Raw genomic sequence first — 22,834 nt, 5'->3', positions numbered from 1 at the left:
CTAGGTAAGAACTTATCCCTGATCAAAGTTTTCATACGTTTCCAAGTACGTATTTTCGGTTTGTTAGCGTTTCTACGATCATCACAGATCTTATCCCACCAAGCTGCCTGCAGCTCCTCCTTTGAGTTTGTATGTCACAAGTTTAACCTTAGCATCTTCAGGGACTTCCATGAATTCGAAAAAAGCTTCTACCTCAAAGAACCAATAAGTTAGTTCTTCAATACGAAAATTTCCAGAGAAGTTGGGAATATCAGCTTTTAGTTTATATTCTGGTAAAGAACTATAAGGGTTGTGACCAGTTTTTAAACGTCGTTCTTCAATCCAATTCTTCTCTAGATCATTCTCACGTTCATCTTCATCATCACTGTCAAGTGCAGGAGAAACTATCTTCTTCTTTGAATGACCTATGAAATCTTCATACGGTTTCTTAATGTTTAAAGTACGCAATACATTTTCAGGTACTTCATCATTCTGTAAAAACTGAAGTATATCTTCTTTAGTTTTTCCTTCTAAGTCTACAAGCTCAGGCATATCCAAATCTAGATTTATATGTTTTGCAACCTTCAAAAATTGATTCTGCATGGTTTCAAGCTTGGTATCTCTTAACCCTAATTTTTCCTCCATGGACTTCTCAAGAGCTTCAGTAATGTTTTTTTCCAAAATCTCGGTATGAGATTTGATGAGAGCTTCGATTGCTGCTAGAGTAACTCGTTGAGCAGTCATTTTTTTTTTTTTTTGTATACGAAAAGGAACTAAAAAATGACTGAAATGTGTTGCGGAAGCGATGTAAATGATCAAGTTATAGGATGAAAACCTAAAACTAAGCGGTTGATACCAACTAATGTGGAACAAGGTAAAAGAAAGCAATACTAGATTGCTATAAGCAAGAAGAGAAGAGAAGAGAATTCAAGCAAGAAGAGAAAGATAAGTTTTGTGTTTAATAATTTGATTGAGTAATAGATAGCTCTTACAAGACTTAATCTAGCCTTTATATAGGCTTGAAGAATAACTAAAGTAGGAAATAGAAAACTAAAAGGAAATCTAAAAGAATCCTAAAAATAAGAAAGACTGAAACTAGGAAACCATGGAAGCCAAACCTCTAAACGGAATCTTCTGGAATTGTAGTATGCCCTGCATCACAGTTTTACAACTCAAAAGGCATATATAACGGAAGAATACACGAAGGCAAATTAGATTAGAACCATCTTCTTCTGATAAAAAAAGAAAAAAAAAGATTAGAACCTTTCTTTTCATATAATTTTTGTTAAAGGAGAAGGAAAGAGCAAACAGAAAGCCAAATGGCACATTATAATACACAGTACGTAACAGTCAAATGACAAAGGCAAAGTTGAGAATCCCACTTTTGACCTAATCTTTGCGCCAAAGAGAGTTTATAATTTTAGCATAATGGAACTCTTTGATGTTCTAAATACCTTCTAGTTTCCCCATAAGGTATGTATTAATTATTAAAACCTTTTGTTGTACAATTACAAAAAAGCTACACATTTTTGTTTTTGTGAAAGTGCAGCGGAATGAAGGCTCGGTCAGACTAGTGATTTATATGATATTAAAAAAAAAAAAAAAAAAAAAAAAAAAAAAAACTCACCTTTCTTTTTTTCTCTAAGAAAGGTAATTTCTAGAGTAAGGGAAAATCTTTTCAGGCCATCTTAATGATCTCTTCGGTATCAAATTCAATCCTTTTTTCTCATTTAGGTTAGACTGAAAGAATACCCTAATCCTTATACCGCTTCCGGATACGAGAAGCAGAAATCAGAAGCAAAGATATTTTGTTTCACAAAAAGTCTTTTTTTTTTGCTTCTAAAAGTCGTTCTGAAATTTTACACCTAAGCTAACTTCTTGCTTTTGACTTCTAGAAGTCAAAAAGTTACTTTTGGATGTGTATCCAAACGCGCTATTAATTTCTTCTTCACCGCCAGATATAAAACACTAAAATCATCTGACATGAATTTAGCAGTCATCGTCGGCTAAATCCTCTATTCGTCGGCCCTTAAACATCAACTAGGGTGCTTGCTTTCTTTTGATGTGATACATCAACTATTTTTTGGAGATCTGATCATATTTCTTCATGTGTTACTTCATGGGATTAGGTATTTCTTATGAGATTTACTCAAATTTGCTCCTCATAATCATCCTTTTCGGCCCTGGTTCCATCCGCAATAGCCGCTTCTTTCTTACAATATGAGGTAACTCTTTAGAGCAAGTCTTATAGTGGAATCCAACCTATTCCAAGTGTGGAAAAACCATGAAATGTCAAGTCTAGTGGCTTCCAAGTTGGGGTTTTCCACAGAAAATCCAAGCAAGGTTCCATGGTTTGGTGGAAGGGTCCGTGGAATCCATCTAAACGCCAATAAGAATAGCGTTAAACGCCATTGGCGCATTGGAGGACAAGAAACGCCAATATGAATGGCGATGAACGCTAACCAAAATAGCGTAAGTCAAGCGCCAAAAAGAATGGCGTTTAGCGCTATTAACAACAACGTTTTCTTAGCGCCATTAACAATAGGGTTTCATGTTATTTATTTTTCTTACGCTCTTCTCACATCACTCCTGTTTCCTTACCTATAAATTGAAAATAAAAATCTTTAAGAATACAAAACAAAATTTATAAATTTGAAATTGAAACAAGATTTAAATTAGCTAATTTTCATTTCATAGATTACGTTACATGGATTAAAAAAATTAAAAGCGACATTACATGGATTCAAATAACTAATATTTAGAATTTAACATGATCCGATTTTCATTGTCAAGCTTCATCATTTCCGAAGGCGGGATGGTTCTTAAGAATTTGGTACACATGATCATATGCAAAATCTTTGTTGTTTTGTTGAGAATATAGAGTTTTAGCATGTTCCTCCTAGAAAATAAATAAACATAATATCTCATTTAGAAAATTAATGACTTAAAATATGGATAATTGAAAATAAGAGGTTCCATTGAATAATACTTACAACTTCTTCTAACGTCCATCCTCCTCCGATATTTGCATAAATTGAATGTATGATACCCATGTAAACTTTGGTTTTCTTTTTTATCACCGACCACCTATTTTGAATACTTTGTCTTGTTCTTCCGTTTTCATTACCACCCACTTCTTCTACAAAGCCTTGAAGCACCCTTTCCCAATAGTTGTTGACTCCTTAATTTTGTCCAACAATCGGTTGGAGACTAATTCTCATCCAAGCTTTGGTGATTGCAACATCTTCATTTGTAGTGTATGCCATACTTTCACTTGATTGAAAGAAGGTTTGGAATTAAAAATATAAAATCAGGAGAGATAGGAAGCAAAGAAAATCTTGAGATTTTGGGATGGTTTGATTTGTGTTGAAGAAGCCAATTTTTATAGATAAATTTTAATTTTGAAAATCTGACCGTTGAAACGCTATTGAGAATAGCGTTAAGCGCCATTCTTAATGGCGTTTATTTTGAGTCGTTGATTAGAAGGAGCCGTTGAGAATCTCAACGGTGTAGAATAAAACGCAATTGAGAATATCGTTAAACGCCATTCTTATTTGCGCCAAACGCCAATCTTAACTGCGCTAATCACAAAAAACATCCAGGCGCCACTCGACTTCTCCAATCCTATACTTAGTTTTTTTCCTAGTCTCTCATTTTTTCTTTTTCCTCTTGAACAAACTAGTTTTTTGGTTTCATATATTGAATCAAATCAAATCAAAAAGAAGATAAAATTGAATGAAATTGAAACTTGATTGATACTAAAAATGCTACATTGATTCCACTACATCAAATTGAAAACAAAAAAGATAAAAACATAATCGAAGCTACATAGTTCCATAAGCTACATGGTTTCATATATTGAAATGACGAACATTGCTAGTGCTACGATAACCATAGTTTGCACCAAGTGTTCTAGGAGGATAACCATGTTTTTCCAAAATCTTATTTTGTTTATCCAACATAAATTGCTGCTTCCATTCCGGCAAGGTCTCAACCTCCACATCCAACACTTCGAGTTCATGTTTCTCCAAAGCTAAATCCAAGGATTTCTTGTTTGTCTCTGCAATAGTTAATAAATATTCTTCTTGTCCATCCAATCTTGTCATCTTCTTTGCATTTTCTTCACTAAAATGTTTCAAAATGTTTGCGAGGTAACTAATAGGAAATTCAGGTGAGTGCTTGTTGTAGTGTGCATACCCATGCATAGGTCTAAAGTAGGTATCCTCTAGTTTTTGATTTTCTATACTTTTCCATCTATTTGTAGCAGCGTGTTCCAATTTTCTATGACCATTTCCAATAGGAATTCCAGTTATGTGAACAAAATCTAAAAGGGTGAAACTAATTTCAAAGTTTGCGAAATGAAACGAATTGGTGCTATACCACCACCTCTCTATGATTGCATAAGCTAGTTGTTGATCAGCTCTCTTAATTCTAATTTCAAAAAATCTAACAAGGCCGGAATTTTGAAGAACTTGACTAGCACTTTCATGAACCACCACACGATTATATAAATCCTCAAGGTCTTCTAGATTACTTCTAAACGTGATATCATGTTGTGTATCAAGTGGGTCTATACTTGTAGAAATATGTTTCTCATCCGATTCTTTTGAACTCAAGATCATATACACATCCATATCCATAATCTATACAAAATCATCAAATAAAAACAATATAGTCACACAATGCACTTAAATTGTTTACATAATGTAACTAAAACATGTTAATTAATTCATTATCTCATGGCGATTTCACATTGTTCATCATCTAAAACCCTAAATTACACAATGTTCATCATCTAAAACCCTAAATTACACAATGTTCATCATCTAAAACCCTAAATTACTTGTCAAATTCGTCATTGTTAGAATCAAAATTGTTATCATTCATCATACAATCGAGTATCATGCATACAATCAACAATAATATCATCTAAAGCCCTAACATTTCATCAAACTATAAAATAAACTTAAATTATAATTCAACTAACCTCTATTTGGATTCTCAATCAAATTGAGAAATTGAAGTATGCTTAGATTCCTTATGACACAAAGAACAAACCCTTTGAAACAATTTCATTGATTTGAACCATGCTCTGAGAATTAAACAAGGGGGTTTTAGGTTTTGGTTTTTCTTTTTTTTTTACTTGAGTAATGAACTGGGGAAGAAGAAGAAGGGTCGATGGTTTTACTGTATAAAAGAATCAAAAAGCGCTATTAACAATAGCGTTATTTAAGCGATGTTAACAATTGCGTTTGACGCTATTAAGAATAGCGTTCTGACCGTTGACTTGGGTCAAGCGCTATTCTTAATAGTGTTTTCCATGCACTATTATTATTAGCGTTTTACGCTATTCTTATTGGCGTTTCTTGTATTCCACTGTTACACTTGCACTTCCATCCACAATTCCAAGTGCTGAGGTGGCGTGGAAGATGGAAGATGGATGGATTCCACCATAAGAGTTGCTCTAACATGATGATACTTCCTCAATCTCATCATTAAAATATTAAAAAATATTTTAAGCTATTATCCTGCTACCAGTAATTTCATATCGTGATGTTGGGTGTGGGTGTTTTGATCTTTACGTCATTCGTCGTATTTATGCTTGGAGTTTGAACATATCGCATATCGACCTCTTTAAACCCTGTACCCCACTTATATTTCATTCCATTTCATAGTATAATCAAAAAAATATCCTATAAAAATCTTTAATGTTTAATCTTTGAAATCTCTTTTGCAAATAATTTTTCTTTATCCCCGTTTTGTATTTTTGTGTAGATTACAAGTTGTTTGCATCTGTTTTGGCTAGTGAATCCCACTGTTAACCCCATGTTTTTCCTCTCTGCTCTTTTTTTTGAATTTTGTATGATAATTTTTTCAAACCACCAATTAATCTCAGCTCGTAGTGTTGGTGGTGTCTTTGTTGTTTCATTCCCCTTACCTGTGTCCATTTGGTATGTGTTTAATAAAAATCATGGTGAGTTCCTTTTTTTGTAAATGTATTGGAAATAAGTTTGTTTTCGAAGGTTTGAATGATGTTACTTAGTAATTAGTATTTCCCTCAAAGGATCCAGAGTTGTATCTCTTCTTAGGATTGGGTCTTTTTGGAGGTTTCTTCATGATCGGGGTTTAACCAATTTAATCTCTGGGGTTTTATCTTTTATCTTTGACCTGATCGTCCAAATAAAATAGCACCTCCAGTTTGCCTTCTTCAGCATATTATCACGTCTCCACCTAAAATCAGGATACCTAGCAAAAAAAAAAAAAATCAGTTCACTACTCAGCTAGATTGACAGTATTCATCTTCAGCTTCAAAAGTCCTCATATTTCTGAATTGCTAATTGTCAACCTTGGTGCAATACTAGTGAACCCTAAGGAAAGCCGTGCTCGATGCCTCCTCACTTTGGTACTTTAAAATATTGTTAGAATCATTTGTAAGTCTTAACCGAGGTGCCAGATTTATCACATATATCATCATAATGAAGTTCTCCTCGTGATGGAAATCCTAAGAATGTTTCAAAGATATAAATTCATCTTGTATCACAGCAGCAAGCAAAAGATCTGATTCGTATGAATGGGCTGATGAATTCGAAACTTTTACTCATCAGTTTAATCAGTTATATTTCGCCTTTTTTTTGGCAAACATGGTTTTTCTCTTCTCAACTTTATTTAGTTTAATATAGGTTTATACCTTTTGAATCTTGTCAATTTACTTTTAGTTACTTGATAGAAGTAGTAACCTTAATATCTTTATTAGTTTTAATCTAGTTGAGTCAGTTATTCCTCTTGTATTTATATTTCAGTTTTAGCAACCTTGTAATAGATTTATTAGCACTATTTGCACCGATCCTTTAAGGGAAGAGATTGGATTCTACTTCACAACATAATCAAAGTTTAAGACTCAACTTGAAATTATGGATCAAGCCGAAAACCAAAAAAGTAGACATATATCACTTGGGAATTCACTACAACAACAAGATACAAAGGCCGGACTAGCAACTTCAATCGATTGTACCGAACACCTCTACCTCCAGCTAAGTTCCTGTGGACACAGCCGTGTCCACCAAGAATATAAATTTTCTTGTGGAAAGCATTGACTGAAGGCCTTTCGACCTTCGATTCCAACAACATCCCCTGATACAACTCAGATTCGAAGACTTCTATTCTGCTACAATATCAAGTTGATGTATGTTCATCACTTACCAATCTATTTGTAATTGAAGAATCTTGAGGTATTATATACGCTCGTGTAATATATATTCCCTTAGTAGTTTAACAAATTTCATGTTTTTTTTAAAAGGCCAGCGATTTGGACTCAGTAACCGGTTCAATATTGTGGTTAACAAAGAAAACACGAGTCGATCACTAAAAAGAACGACGACACCTAGAAGTAACAGGGGAATGTAGAATTCCATATGATAATGTAAGGACACACCGTTTGATGGTCTGTTGTGTGTAATGAGGAATGTAGTTCCTTGCGAAGAGCTAGCAGATATGTTGTCGGTAATTTCCAAATATTTTGACCGATATTCTAGAACAGATTTTGTATCGGTGTAATAGATTAAATGTATGATCGAGCAAAAAAAAAGATTAAATATATGGTTATTATAAAATTATGACAATGCTTAAAAAAATGATGATAAGCTACTAACTCACCGGAATAATTGAATTCTTTGTGTTGGGTTATATTCCTTTCATACAACCTATATAAGTTGACATGATATCATAAGCATTTTATGTTTTCTGTGGTAAATTCCCTCTTATAACTCATATTTTATCAAGACCTTACAACAACAATGCAAATAGAAAACGTTTTCATTCAAAATCAAAAGTTATTAGTACACGAGTCTTTTTTTTCTGGAAAATCTAGAATATTGGTGGGAGGCAATGGTTTTCAGTGGCGCCCCAAGCTACACAATGTTTAAGAACTTTCAAAATTTCAAAATTTTCTTAAGAAAATGGAACAAAGCTACATACGGCAGAATTGTTGAAAGAAAACAATAAATAACATACAAAATTGATGTCCTAAATGCAACTGAAGAACATGGGGAACTAACAAATGTACAATTCAGTGATAAAGTAAAAATGGAAAGCACAATTGAAACAAATGAATATGGATAATGCGAGAAAGTGGATGAATAGATCAAAGATTCAACTTTTTCAAAGAGGGAGATGCCAACACAAAGTATTTCCATAGCTTGGCAAATGACAAAAGAAGAAGAAACACAGTACAAAAGCTAGTATCATGGGGAAGAAATATTTTGTTAAAAAGACATTGAGGATGAAATCTTCATATATTTCTTTCATTTATATCAAGACAAGTACCCTCAAAGACCACAAATTAATGAAGAACACTTTACTAAAATTTCAGATGAAGAGAGTAACTGGTTGGAAAAAGCAAGAGATAAATAAGAAATCTAGAGTTTGATCAAAATTTTCAAAAATAACAAGTCACCAGGACCAGATGGATACAATATGGAATTCTACAAGAAAATATAGCAAATGATCAAACAAGACTTCATGGCAGTGATCTTGGAATTTCAATTGAAGAAAAAAATAGATTGGAGAACAATTTGATCATTCATAAGTTTAATCCCTAAAAAAGAACAAGTTGGAACACCGCAAGACATCAAGACAATAAGTCTAGTGAAAAGTGTGCACAAGGTAATCTATAAAGTTCTAACTCAAAGATTAAAGACAATATTCCAAAAACTTATTTCTGAAAGTCAAGGCGCGTCTATAAAAGACAAGCAAATATTTGATGATATCTTAATAGAAGGATAACAATTCATTTCAGACTCAAAATCTTCTCCTGGCATATTGTGTAAACTTTATATTCAAAAGACCTTTGATAATGTAAACTGGCATGCCATTCAACATGTTCTTGAATGCTCAGGACATGGACAGAATGGACCAACAGGGCGATGTGGTGTATCTCTTCCATACAACACCCACTGCTAATCAATGAGAGTTGAATTGATATGTTCAAACACAAAAGGGACTAAGACAAGGAGATTTACTGTCTCATTTCTTGTTTATACTAGTGGGGGGAATTTTTACAAAGTTAATGAAAGAAGTAATTGAATTAAACATGTTTCCAGGATTTACATTGAACAATAAAGTGAAAGTATCTCACTTTCAATATGCAGATGATACACTTGTTTTCTAGGTGCAAAATAAGAAGAAGCAGAAAATAGGGTCATCATCTTACAAATCTTTGAAGCAATCACATTGCTGAAAGTAATTTTCTCCAAAAGTCATGCTCTTAGTGTGGGTGTTGATCATAAGATCCAAGATATAACATACATCATCAACTACAGAATTGCAAGGCTCCCCCGTAAAATACTTAGGAATTCCAGCTGGAGCAACTTGTATAAGTACACACATTTAGGATATTATCACTGCTTCAAAAAAAGGATACTATCGCAAAAAATAAAATAAAAAATGGTACCTTGGAAAGAAGGTTTTTTTTAACAAAGTTGGTAAAGTAGTCTGACTTAAACCTCACTGTCTAGCCTGCCAATAAATTTCTTGTCTCTTTTCCAATGCCTATGAAATTTGAAAAGAAGTTAAACCAAATCACGAGAGACTTTCTATGAGTGCCAACATCAGATAAAAAAGAGATAAGTTGGATTGCTTGGGATAAAGTTTTTAGATAAAAAGGATTAGGAATAAGAAACTTGAAACTGATAAATAGGCTCGTTTAACAAAATTAACTTGGAGATTCGCTAGATAAAAGAATCAACTCTAGATGGATGAAGGTAATTCAAAGTAAAAATAAAGAGAAACGCAGAAGATATTTGGGTTAAAGATTCATCTCTGCCACATGGAGGCATTTGGAAAGGTATACGAAAATAAAAGGTAGTAATACAAGGAATGTCCATGATAGAGCTAAGAAATGGTACCTCAATCAAATTTTAGTGGGGTAAAAGTTGAAGGAGAATCAACCTATGAAGCTCATGTTCCCAAATATTTTTCAAGATTTGTTCTCAATAAAACTCAAATATTAATGAAATAATAGAGAATTGAAAATTTGAACTTGCAGCCAAAGAGAAACCTAACCCCAACAGAGATCATAGAGGTTGTGGAGTTATTCTCTATGTTGGGAAACCCTCCATTTCTATATACAAAAGAAGAAGAGATGAAATGGAATGGTGCATAAGGGTTCAGCACCAAATCTTGTTATACTTGGCCAGAAAACCAAAACATCATCATCATCCCTATCATGGTACCTTTCAACCGCATTTGGATAAAATTGTACCCCTAAGGTACAATTTTTTATTTAGTCAACAACTCAAAATGCTATTTGCACTGTAGATAATTCGACAAGGAGAGGTTGTTTGAGACAATATGTTTTCATAATTCCGTACAACACCTGAAACAGTCGATCATCTTTTTCTTCATTACAATTATGTGCAAAGTTTTTAGAATTACTTCATTAGAGGCTGCAATGGAAGATGGGTGCATGGAGGTTCTCTAGTGGCACAAGTGAAGTCTTAGAAGCTAAAAAAAAAAAAGCGAAAAAAAACCTGGCTATCATTGATTTGTTGCTGGATCATTTATGTTGAAAGAAATTGAAAAAAGAAATGACAAGCAAAATTCCAAGAACCGAAGTTGTGTTAATAAATGAAATTAAGGCTTCAATCTTTCTGTGGGGCTCGAGGGAGAAGTGGTTTGGAACAACTCCTTTTAAGAGTTGATTACGCTTTCGAAGGTTACTGTAGATTGTGTGTAAGTATGCTTATGTAAAATTAATATTGGGGTTCTATGCCTTTGTAACCTTTTTTGTAAAACAATTTAAACCTTTCTCCTCAATTTTTTTTTCATGCTTTATGTGTGCTAGCGAGCTGATCTAGTTATCTTGCCAAAATTTGACTTAATTATCTTTTCGAATCCTTACCACAGCAAATTGCATCATTCCTTTCATGTTTTTTTAGAAAATGAGTACACATTCTTTCTTATGTTGAAAATTATTGACAACTGGAAGGTTGAATAATCCATATTCAGTCTTAGTTTTTTTTCTTACATCGCCACAATGTATCATTCTCTTCAGTATACTTCCATATGCACTTTGTTGTTCGCGATTTATGCATAATTTTGAGATCTTTATTGGCCAATCATATTTCACACGTATACATAATCAATCCTCTGAATCTAGGTTTCTTGCGTAAAATTCCTTTCTCCGTAGACAACCAGTCCTAAACTTCCAATTAATCAATTATCGATGTTTTTATCTAAATCTTTTTCATTTTAATAAACAAATTAGAATAACTTAAAGAATTACATTGTTTGGATTGTGCCTAAAAACAATAATCTAAGATATGCTTTAAAACACTTCACTCCAAAGCTGTGAGGCGAAATTGCTGCCCCCAAACTTTCCCCAAACTATTTCCTCCACGACACATTAGCAAGGTATTGATCCATGATGGTTCTTCTAGACCTCAGGGGAACCTAAGGGTTCAAGGCTCCACACAAGGTATTTAGATGGAGCCACGTTCTTGGGGAAAGAAATGGGAAAGGATTTTGGTGGATGTCAAACAGATGTAAAGGCAATTCGTATGGCAATAGCCAAATCCATTTTTTTGTTGAGCCAGGTGGATGGTCAAATTGGTTTTTCCACTATGGTAAAGCACTGGGCGGTTTATCATCAAGCGCCGTTCTTGAGACACACGCTGGCATTGGTAGAAAAAGCGCAGGCGTTGAGAATACAAACGCTAGTGTTGAAAACACAAACTCTGGCGTTGGTCCTATCAATGCGGGCGTGAGAAACAAATTCGCCAACGTTCATATCTCCAACGACCATAATTCCAACGTCTATATTTGCAAAACTATAAATTCCTTCAACTCATTTCATTTTCAGTCACACCACTACTATTTACTTCTTCTAAAACTCTTCTAAATCAAAAATTTTTGATACAATATGAGCGGCATTTTACAAAAAGCGGTCAATACTATAAAGAAGAGAAGAGATCGAAGAAATGAACTGGCACCGCGACCTGCCACAGGTGTAGATTTTTCTCAAAATCGGGAAGCAAAGTTTTTTGCACCAAGTGTCGTTGTTGGTCCATCATTAGTCCAAGGTCATGTGTCGGGGCATCAAGATCGGTCTGATGATTATTTAAGAATGAGAGGTGGATTTTCAGACTTAAAGGTTGTTTATGAAGTTTTACCCCCTCAAGTTCGAGAAAGGGTTGACAGATATCCCTTGCGTGCACTTTATAGTGTGAAGCCTAGAAGACACAACAACAAAATTCCGACAACAGTTGTAGAAAGGTGGTGGGAGACGACGCACACATTCCATTTCATTGATTTTGAAATTGGTAAGATTGTTTAACTTAACTTAAATTATATTTTTTAAATAATTATTAAATAATCAAAAGAATTAATCATAGTTGATATTATACTTGTAATATGAATTACGCCCCTTGTTTTGTATTTCATTTGTGGGATCCCAAGTGGAATAGGAGAGCCGTCACCATTCAACCAAGACGAATGGATATCAAATAGTAAATGGGAGACGCTTTTTCCCTCGTTTATAGATTCAGAAATACCTGAAGATTATAAACAATTGAAAGGAGGTGGGATTAAATGTTCATCGTTGAAGTATTTCCTTAACCAACCCAGAAACCCAAAGCATGTAGATGACTATCCTGAAATGGAAAGGATGTTTATCTTATGGGTACTGGTCTGACATTATTTCCAAACTCAACTTCTGTTTCTCATATTGGTTGGCTTGAAGCGTTAGAGGATCTTGACAAAGCACCAGATTATGACTGAGGATCTGCAATTTTAGCAGAATTGTACTGTAGACTGGATCATGCGTATATGGGCGGGGATAACTTCACTGGTTTCTGGGGCATCATAGAGGTAAATACTAAAATTATTATTTTAAACTTTAAATAATTTTTATGAGAAAATGTAGATTAAGTCAAAATACTAAAATTATGGAGAAATTTGCAGTATTGGTGGTATACCTACTTCCGTGTTAGTAAACCAATCCTTAAAGACAATACCCAAAGATTTTCAATGTTGAATATGTACATCTCGACCAACTTAGCGAAGGGCACTGGAAGCGACATCTCGGGTTCCAGTTTTGTTCAGAGGTTTCATCAGATGACTCAGAGCCACAACAACGTCGTTGTTCATCCTTACATTGATTTTCCTCAGTATGAGGCTGATGTTGGACAACGTGTTCTTGATTATTCTCTGCTAGAGTTATTTTTTTACACTCCACCATTGGATAGAGGGGTTTGGTACCTGGGAGAAAGACTACAGTACCAAATGCAAGGTATATATGCAATTGCAATTAACCCGCCACAACAGATGCAAACCTCTGGATCAGATTTTAAACGGCCGAGAAGAACCAATTGGCGAGGTATGAACTAAATACACAGACTGTTGGATAAATATCTTCGTCACTGATTCTCCAATAATACAACTCGTGTATTATCCACCGGTCCGTTACAACTCTTTGTAACACGGTTTTCATCTATGTATCACATTTCGTAATACCAACAACAAAACAAGAAAGAAGGATAGAAAAGATGATCAATCACAAACTTAAACAAACTTACTTGGGTGTATTGAGGCGAGTAATATCTTTTCTTAAGAGATTTTGATGCCCTGTATATAATGTTGTTACAGATTTAGCGGCATATGTCTCCAACATTTAACAATACCTCGATGTTTTTCGCAGCACTTCGATAACACCGAACATCGAACGCGAATGGATGTAGCACAAACTCTTCTTTAACTCTTGAAGACACATGCAAGCTCTTAAATTTCTAGTACTAGTTTTATGACTAAAAAAAAAATACTTGCAATGGAGAATGTGTGGGGTTTATATAGGTTCAAGGAGACTCTTGGAGATGTCCTTTCGCCAAAAGTCACATCCTTTAATGGAGAGTCACATCCCTTGGGATAAGACACTAATGTTGAAAAGACTCAAGTGAGTTGACACACCTATTCATATTCAAAAATTCCAACACAGACGAATATTAGTGAAGCAGAGTATGTCAAATGGTACGACTCGATTGCGAATCCTGTAATTGGGACACAAAACACCCACATCTATGGGTTTGATATCCCAGTATTATCACGCCTGTCCCATGATGCAAATATCGTTACTAGCCAGCCGCCTCCAAAAGAGCCATGCTTTATGACTTACTCTACCACGGGTGCAAGTGCTTCATCATCTTCGTCAAATATGCCCGAAATTTGTTGGGAGATGGCAAGTATTACTTCACAAGGTGAGCCAACCACGATCCCCATTGTTTCCCAAGCTGTGGAACGTGAATATCCTTACTACAATGTCACTTCCAGTGAGGAAAAGTTGCGGAACCAACATAACGATTTGCATTGGAAGAATCAGCAAATGGAGGCTATACACTTTAATGTGTGTCGAAAATGGCACGAGAACACAATGTTTGGATTGAGTCCAACTGTAAATGATGATGGGCGGCGGTCACAGTCTTCCGATTCCACCAGGAGCAACAGATCATGGCACGATAGTGAAGAAACAGTGGTGGGAGAAACAAAAGTACGACAGAGTTTTTCTTTACCACACATACGGCACAATACTTCACCATAAATTGTGTATGTATCTCAACCTCAAGTATTTCGGATAGATCCTAGGCGCATTTCATCATCATTCTCGCCCTACAACCCAAATGATTGTTACAATGTTACACCACCACCACAACAACAACAAACATCTTATATGCTTGGAGGACCGAGTGCACCGACTGCTTTCCAATCGCCACATGCTTTCCAATCGCCTAATCCTTATGGAAATTTACTTAATATGTTGGCTATTGAGAATGTCCCGAGTCTATCCCCAGGTGTTGGAGAATTCTATATTATAGAAGATAACAATGAGAGAGCTAGCGATGAGCGACGTTAGAGAGATTGTTTATAATTTTTAATTTTTCTACATTTGTAATTTTAGTTTTAAAAGCACAACGGTATGAATTAAATGAAATTACATATGTTTAAAATTAAGCGTTTTACATTAGCTTCACTGAATTACAGCAGACTACATTAGCTTCAAAGAAGAAGGGGTTGAAACTATTCAACACCTTAAGAATTTTTCGAAACATTTTTCGAAAGGAAAAGCCATATTTTTCCATCTTGGCCATTCAGCCAAAGATCTTGTTACCAGCTCAGCATCAGTTTCACCTCTCAGTCTATATCGATTGGCTTGTATGGTTAAAGCTACAAACTCACTTACTTCTTTCTTAATTATACGAAAACGATTTTTTATGTCGCATATATCACGACGACTCGGATTACGGGTGTCACTGCAGAACCCGTCGTGAATAACCGCCCAGAAATCCACCCATAGATAGTTTGTTGAAGCAAGCTGAGTAAATAAAAAAAACATAGTTTCTGCAAATAGATTCATCTTCTTCTTTAGTATACGGGGTGTGCCGAGCTAACAAGGGCCGAGACATGTTCAAGAATTGAAAAATTTGTTGAAGTTGAAGAAATTTTTTTAATCTCAGAGAAGAGTAAAAAAGAATCGATGTGTGAATGTGAATTTGGAGTTGAAATGAGGAGTATTTATAGAACTCAAAAATTATAGCCGTTAGATCACAAGAGTTTTCAGCCGTCCAGATTCAGCCGCTGGCGCTTCTATGAAAAACACGGCGATTTCAGGAAAGATGTTGGCGCTTTAATCAAGAGCGCGCGCTGGAAAGACAAATGCCAGCGCTGGTGCTAAGCTCACCCGATCTTTCATCAAGCACACGCTACATCTTTTAACTCAATGAACAAACTAACAAATTTGTTGGTTTGAACATCTATTTTTCATATTTGTTAAGTCCATATTTGATGATTTGTTCATTCAATAGGAACGGCTCAAACCATATAAAAATCTTCCAACCAAACTATGGTGTGATGTAGTATTTTCATTTTTATATTTGCTTATTTTTATTTTTGCTTTCGGGTATAGCCGCTGTAGCCCCAATGCAATTTCTAGATAACAAGTTAGGAATTATAGTTGGAAACTTGGAAGGCAGAGTGACTAGTGAGTAGTGTCTGCAACATTCGGAGGTAAACCGAAAGTCTATCACGAAAGTACAGCCTAACAGATCTCGCACGACAGAGGCCCTACAATATTGCCGTCCAATATGGATCTAATCAAAGCACAACTCCTCCCAGAAACTCCACGTATTGGGATCCGTGGTCTGCTTAAACCGATCCGTACTTTCTTGCTAGCCAAGTCTATCCGTGGATAAACCAAAAAACTGGTTAAGCTTTTTAATGGATTTTAGACTTTTCAAAGGCTCTCAAGCCAGATTACGATGAGACGTGTCCTGAACCAATGAATCCTGGTTGCTGCAAAACAATTAACAGGTCAACATATGGAACGCGAAGGCTTTGAGCGCGTTTTGACTTTGACAACTTGACTAAGATTCTTTGAAAAATTCCAACGCAAAACGCCCAGTCTAGATTCTAGAGAGATAAGAAGAGTTCAGTCACCTTCTCACTCTTTCCACCACTCTCCACTCTTTTCATTGACCGACTTCACTCCCACCAACTCAAACTAAACGTGCCCTCATTAACCTCCCCTTTCCGACGCAACTTCCACTTTTCTTCTCCTTATCCCTCCATATATGAATAACCATCTCCCTCTTTATTCACTTCATCACTCCAAGTACCTCACTCTCATTTCTTCAATTCAACTCTCTCAACAGCCCAGAACCACCACCACCTCTCCAAAACACCACCGCCTTTCTTTATTACCTCTCTGCTCACAAGTCTCATCAATTATGGCACTTGAAGCTCTAACTTCCCCATCAACAATCCCGATTTATGAAGATGATCACAGTAACTATCTAGATCAATCATGGGCTAAAAGAAAGCGATCAAAGCGTAATATCCATCGCATGGAGAACAGTCATATCAGTAATCCGACTGAAGAAGAATACTTAGCTCTCTGTTTAATTATGCTCGCTCGTGGAAGTACCGACAACAGTAGTACTAATCTTCCTGTCTACAACAACAGCTATGCGCCGCCACAAGCCCCGACTCTGAAGTTGAATTACAAGTGTTCAGTTTGTAACAAATCGTTTCATTCTTATCAAGCTTTAGGTGGGCATAAAGCTAGTCACCGGAAGCTCATCGTCGTTGCCCCCGGATCATCATCACAACAGGAAGATCAGTTATCTACATCAACCACTACTAGTACCACTACAACTTCAGCTGCGAATATTTCATCAAGTGGTAAGACCCATGAGTGTTCGATTTGTCATAAGTGTTTTCCATCTGGACAAGCTTTGGGTGGACACAAAAGATGTCACTATGACGGTGGGAGTAGTATTACTGCTACTGCTGCTAGTTCTGATGGAATGGGTTCCACTCAAACTCATAGAAGTAGTTCTGATTTTGATCTGAATTTACCAGCTTTGCCTGAATTTTGGTCTGCTGGTAACTTTGGGGTTCATGGGAAGAACAGCAAGTATCAGATTTTTGCTGATGATGAAGTTGAAAGTCCTTTGCCTTCGAAGAAACCTCGTTTGTTGATGGATTCTTGTTGAAATTTGAAGAAAAAACAGAGATTAAAATTAGTAGATTTCTCACAAAATATATGTATGTAATATTTCTTTTTTTTTTTGGTTGAATTATTGATTATTTTTGATCAATTTATTTTTTATTTTTTTGGGGGTTTATTGGATTGATTGGTTTTGTACATAGAATTAATTTTCTGAATTATTCATGAATATCAAAGTTTGGTAGAAAGTAATTAGTTCATACTTATTTCATTTACAGTCTCTTTTGAGTGTTCTATCTGGATGAGTGAGCATCTCTACACTGTTGTGAGCCGTGGCGCAGCATGAGACAACTGTGCTTAGTACTCCTACTTTTCATCCAACTTTCATGGATGCTGCGTCTCTGTGACAGATATTTAGTTGGTCCTTTAGTTAGTTCTAAGAAAGGCAAGTTTTAGAGACAATTCGGCCCGTCTAGGACCAGAGTCTGAGTATCACACTTAGAGACAATTCGGCACGTCTTAGAGACAATTCGGCCCGTCTTGGACACCAAACAGATATTTCGCCCAAAGAAAAGGGATTCGAACAACTGTATCAGAACTGAAGGTGTTAAACACGTATGATAAAAAAAAAAAAAACAGTACAACACAAGTGAAGTGGCAAAAGATAGGTCCGAAGGGTGGTGTGATTTGCAGTATAGGGATATACAGCCGGCCGATGCTATGATATGAAGCCTATAGTAGTGTTCAATGGCTTATTGTATTCTGATATTCGCATCGCCAGTTTATGTGATATATATGCGAATCTACCGATTAGTGTATACATTTTAATGCAACTTGGGAACTGGTGCTGATTTCTAGATGACTGATGTCTGATGATTAAGAGAGTGCAACTAGTGGGCACATCTTGGTGTAGTCGTCGTCCAGTAATCCAGCTAGTGGCCAGTAGGTAAGTGCAACAGTGAACTACGTGAGCATTTTAGCAAGTTTTATAATAATGTTGAAAGTTCTTAGATCTTAACTAACTATTTTTGATTCATTCACTGAATGAATGGTTCTTTGCACGTCTCTTCAATCTTCTTTCTATTTATTGATTTGCCGGCTGTTAATTTGAATTTTGTATATGGTTAGATGGTGGACTTCGAATGGTGGACCCATGGATATACTTATTAAAGCCCAAAATTATTGGTTGCTAGTTGCTAGACTGCTAGTCCAGTCTAGATTCCACGTTTAGTGAGGTCGCATTCATATGGAACGATTTTTTGGTCACCGCTCCACTCCAAAAGGGAAGCATGGTTCCCATTTGACTAGGTCGTTTGGAAGTTATTTGAAACACCTTTTATCCAAATATTTAGCATAATGGTAGAATTATCCTTTTTAATAGAATTGTTGAGAGGTATAATTACCCTTTTTAATATAATTATTGAGAGAGAGAAGAAGAATAGGGTTTTGGAAAAATATTTAGAAATATTTTGTTGTTTTTTGAGATGGTTGAATTCGAGACGAGGGATTCGAGTGACTCCTCCGGATCAGAACCTTCAACTCCTATAATATTTATTAATGTTCACAACGATTCCAAAATGAGTGATTTGTTAGATGGTAACTATAATCTTCTACAAACTTAATCTCAATTTCAAAATGATGGTTTTTACGAGCCAAGTGAAGAGGATGATGTTTTGGATACTCAGGTATACTTTAAATTTAGTTAATATGCCTTGAATTCGCAAAAAAAAGTTCTTAAAAATGAAAATTTTATAACATGATATTGGCTGGGTCAAACAAGTTCGGCTACCAGATTTGAAGAACATGTAGCCGAACTTGTCTGCAAATGTAGTCCGGCAAATGTTTCTGAAGACACAAGTAGCCGAACTTAATTTTAATGGAGTTTTTGTTTTGTTCGGCTATCAGGTTTCAGGACAACTAGCCGTACTTTTAATTTCGGGCATATAAAGTAATGTTTGGTTCAATGGAGTCCATCATATTTGTAGCCGAACTTTAAGTTTCAAATCAGCGGAAAACCTGAGTATTAAGTTCGTCTACCTTTCCTTGTCAAACTCTTTTAGAGAAAAATCGTTCGACATGCTCGCAAAGTTGCGTACATTGCTGAACTCAACATATGAGTTTTCAGAGAACAGTTCGGTTTAGAAAATTTGCGACGTAACCGAACTCAACATTTGGTGTTACAAACAAAAGTCTGGCTACGCCAAAAAAAAAAATCTAGCCAAAGTTTTCTTGATGTTCTTCATTTCAAAAAGTTCGGTTATCAAATTAGGATTTTTCTAAAAATTCTCCTAACCGAACTTGCTTCTGTAACTTCCATTTTAACGGGTGGGTAAGTTCTGACTATTTTTTTTTTGTTCGTGATTTTCATTGGGACTAAATTTATAATTGATTAGATTTAAATGGTCATTAATTAGCTATAAATAAAATCTGGGTAAAGTGTAGGTTAGTTATTTCCTAAGTTTAGGACACCCTTTATAAGTGTAGGGAAGACGTCCTAAATACATCATCTTACTATAACAAAGGAAAGGGTGACTTTTCAACCGTGGCCCCCCTTTTCTACAACAGTGCCCTCGCTGATTCTTACCGTCAAAACTATGCAACAAAGGGTACAATCGTAACCTCCACTTCACAATAGAAAACCAGTTTCGTTTCTCTTCATCTTCTGTCTCTAATTCTTCTCTTTTCATCTGAAACATCTCCCCACCATGAAAGAGATTTCTGAAACACCTCCTCCATGAAAGAAGATCAAAGGCTACGGAAATCTGAGGCTTAACATAAGATTTGAATCAGGTAAGTGTTTTTTGTTCTCTAATTTTGACAATATATCAATTGCCTAATCCCAACCTATGATTTTGACCTAAATTTCGAATTTTTCCCAATTTCAGAAACCATTGCAGTTGCTGCCCACTTCTCATTCTACGGAAAGGTTAGTCAAACTCCTAACTATAACCTAATTCTTTTAAATTTGGGAATTCCAGTCACGTATTTTAAAATCATACAAATTGGGTACCAAAATTGAAATTCTGATTCTGTATTTGTGAATTTTACTTCTAAAATTTGGGGTTCTATCTAGGTGGGTTCACCTTTAGGAATGAGTAATGAATTAATGGGTTTGTTGTAGTTGTCAAATTATGATTGTGGATAGAATAAATGGGTTAGCTAATTGGTTTGCTTAAATTGGTACATCTTTGATTGAAATCTTCATTGGTAGACTCTCACTTCTTATTTTTGTGTTAGAATGAAAATAACCTGTCACAGATTATGCATCACGAGAAGAGACCTCTACTGAATGAGCAAACGGAACCACTAAATGTATGCAAAAAGTGTTTATCAGGGAACTCTGTTAATGGGGTTGCCAATTAGAACGAAATGAAAATTGATCCATCACTGATGTGTGCCCAATAAATTTCTTTATTTTTGGATTTTGCTGATCTTCCATGTCCAATGAACTAAATCTGAGAATTAAAAATCATCATTATAGTTGCTGTCCAGTGTCTATCATATGAGATGTTTAATGTATTTGAATCAATCTTACTTTACAGTCCATATTAGTCAGTCAAACACCGGAAAACCAAATTTTCTTTTTCTTCCGTACAAAAGAATTTCTGTTAATAGTTTGTTTTGTTGGTTTCCAAATTGAAGTTTAAATGAATGAGCTGTATAGATTGAACTGAAATTTAAATGAATGTTCACTGAAGTTGCATATGTTAGTCCAACTATACAGTAGTTCTTGCACTCAATATCAGGTACCTAAAATAATATGTTTAATCATACCTTTTAGAAGGGATTGATATCTTTTGTACGTACAATTTGTTTTCTCTGAGTGCTTAATTTTTGTAACAATAGCAATTCAACGTATGGTGTTTGGTAAATACCCTCGACTTCATAGCCACCAGACCGGTATTTTGCATCATTGGTATTATTGTGTAACTTCAGATATAGCTGCAACCTCATCACAGTGGCTAAACAACGTGGGTATGTGACGGGCAACATCACTTAGCAAAAGATTGCTCTCTGTGTGCCATATACATGCCATGTTAGGTACATACTTGATGTTGAGTGCTACAACCAACATATATATGAAAATTAAAGTCCAATAGAAATTGGTAGAGTTCATTAGTGGGAAGTAGATGCTGCCATCAAGTTTCAAGTTTGAATTTCTCCTTTGCAGAAGGATTTGGATGAAATTTCCACCAAGCAGGTTTATACGAGAACTTTCATTTGAATAGGGTTCGTTTTTCTCAGTGTACCTGAATCTAAAGGTCTGCAAAATGATAAGTTGACAAAAAAACAGAGGAAAAAATCACCAACTATGACCGACATGTTGATCTGAGACATAAATTTGTTCTTCTTATTAGATAAATTCTTTGCTAAATATTAGTTTGCTCTTTGGGCAGTCTATTATATCGTATTCTATAAGTGTTTATTTCCTCGACAGTAAGTCCATATTCCTTCGACTTTAATAGGTTTTAAATTGACATACTTGATGTTGTTCATGCAGGTGTACATGAGAGGTACGAAACTTAGCTGGTGGTGGTGGCCATTGATCTATGCAGGATGATTCATGTTCCTAGAAAGAGTTGTTTGAATTCAGCCTTGCTGACTGTGTAACTCCCTCAAATGCGCCTATGATAAGTTGTGTACATCTTAAAAAAGAATATCAAATATAAGAGAATCTTATCTTTGTGTAACATAAAAAATGAAAAAGAAAACCGAGAACGATACCTTTTATAGACTTGAAACGGGTAAAGCACTCGCAATGTGTTTCTGCTTAAATGTAATATGTGAGAACATTTTATTTGTGTAGATTTTAGAGATTATTGAATGAAAGTTTGTTTTGTTTGTTTTAGTTTAATGTTACTACGAAAAGTCTCTTTTTCTTAATACTCAATTCTCTTGGATTAAGAAAAGAAAATTGGATTCATAATTTTTCATGTTTTTTCATGTTTTATCCCTTGTCCAATAACACAATTAGCTATGCACCATAAATAAGGGTATATGTAGGAATATTTATCTAGGAAATAGTAGTCCGCCTATCTAAAGGGACAAGCAAAAAGCAAAATTCCGCCTATATAATAGGTACGAAGGGAGTAGTAAGATACGTGAGAACCAATGTAGTCGATTTAGTATTTCGGACTGTATCGGCTGGGTCCGAGACACCGAGACGCAACTGTCTCGCCGAGATAGCCGGACGGAATTCCGCAGTAAACATTTTATACCTTTTTTAATACTTGTGAAATGTTTATAAATTAGTATAGTCAAAGACGTGTCAAATTTGCGTCCTCAACTCTCATGCAGCCGCCACACATGTCTATCCTTTGGTGAATATACTATTAGCTCTCGGTTCTTATACTAGGAAAAACT

General features: G+C 35.4%; 1 protein-coding gene and 1 long non-coding RNA gene across 2 annotated transcripts; both read left to right on the top strand.

Annotated features, from left to right (window-relative positions):
• The first annotated feature begins 16,499 nt into the window (after positions 1 to 16,499).
• On the top strand, positions 16,500 to 17,741 carry LOC113283477 (zinc finger protein ZAT10-like). Its single transcript, XM_026532748.1, has one exon. It carries the CDS (start codon positions 16,593 to 16,595, stop codon positions 17,514 to 17,516), a length of 924 nt encoding a protein of 307 aa, XP_026388533.1. The 5' UTR covers positions 16,500 to 16,592; the 3' UTR covers positions 17,517 to 17,741.
• Positions 17,742 to 20,093: 2,352 nt separating this feature from the next.
• Positions 20,094 to 22,319, top strand: LOC113278054. The gene is made up of 3 exons (XR_003325280.1): positions 20,094 to 20,260; positions 20,356 to 20,396; positions 21,972 to 22,319. It is a non-coding gene; the product is annotated as an uncharacterized LOC113278054 (long non-coding RNA).
• The last annotated feature ends 515 nt before the right edge of the window (positions 22,320 to 22,834 follow it).

This window comes from Papaver somniferum, chromosome 5 (assembly GCF_003573695.1).
Source record: "Papaver somniferum cultivar HN1 chromosome 5, ASM357369v1, whole genome shotgun sequence".
Lineage (NCBI taxonomy): Eukaryota > Viridiplantae > Streptophyta > Magnoliopsida > Ranunculales > Papaveraceae > Papaver > Papaver somniferum.
The sequence above is the reverse complement of the archived record's forward strand: the minus strand, read 5'-3'. Positions and strand labels throughout refer to the sequence as shown.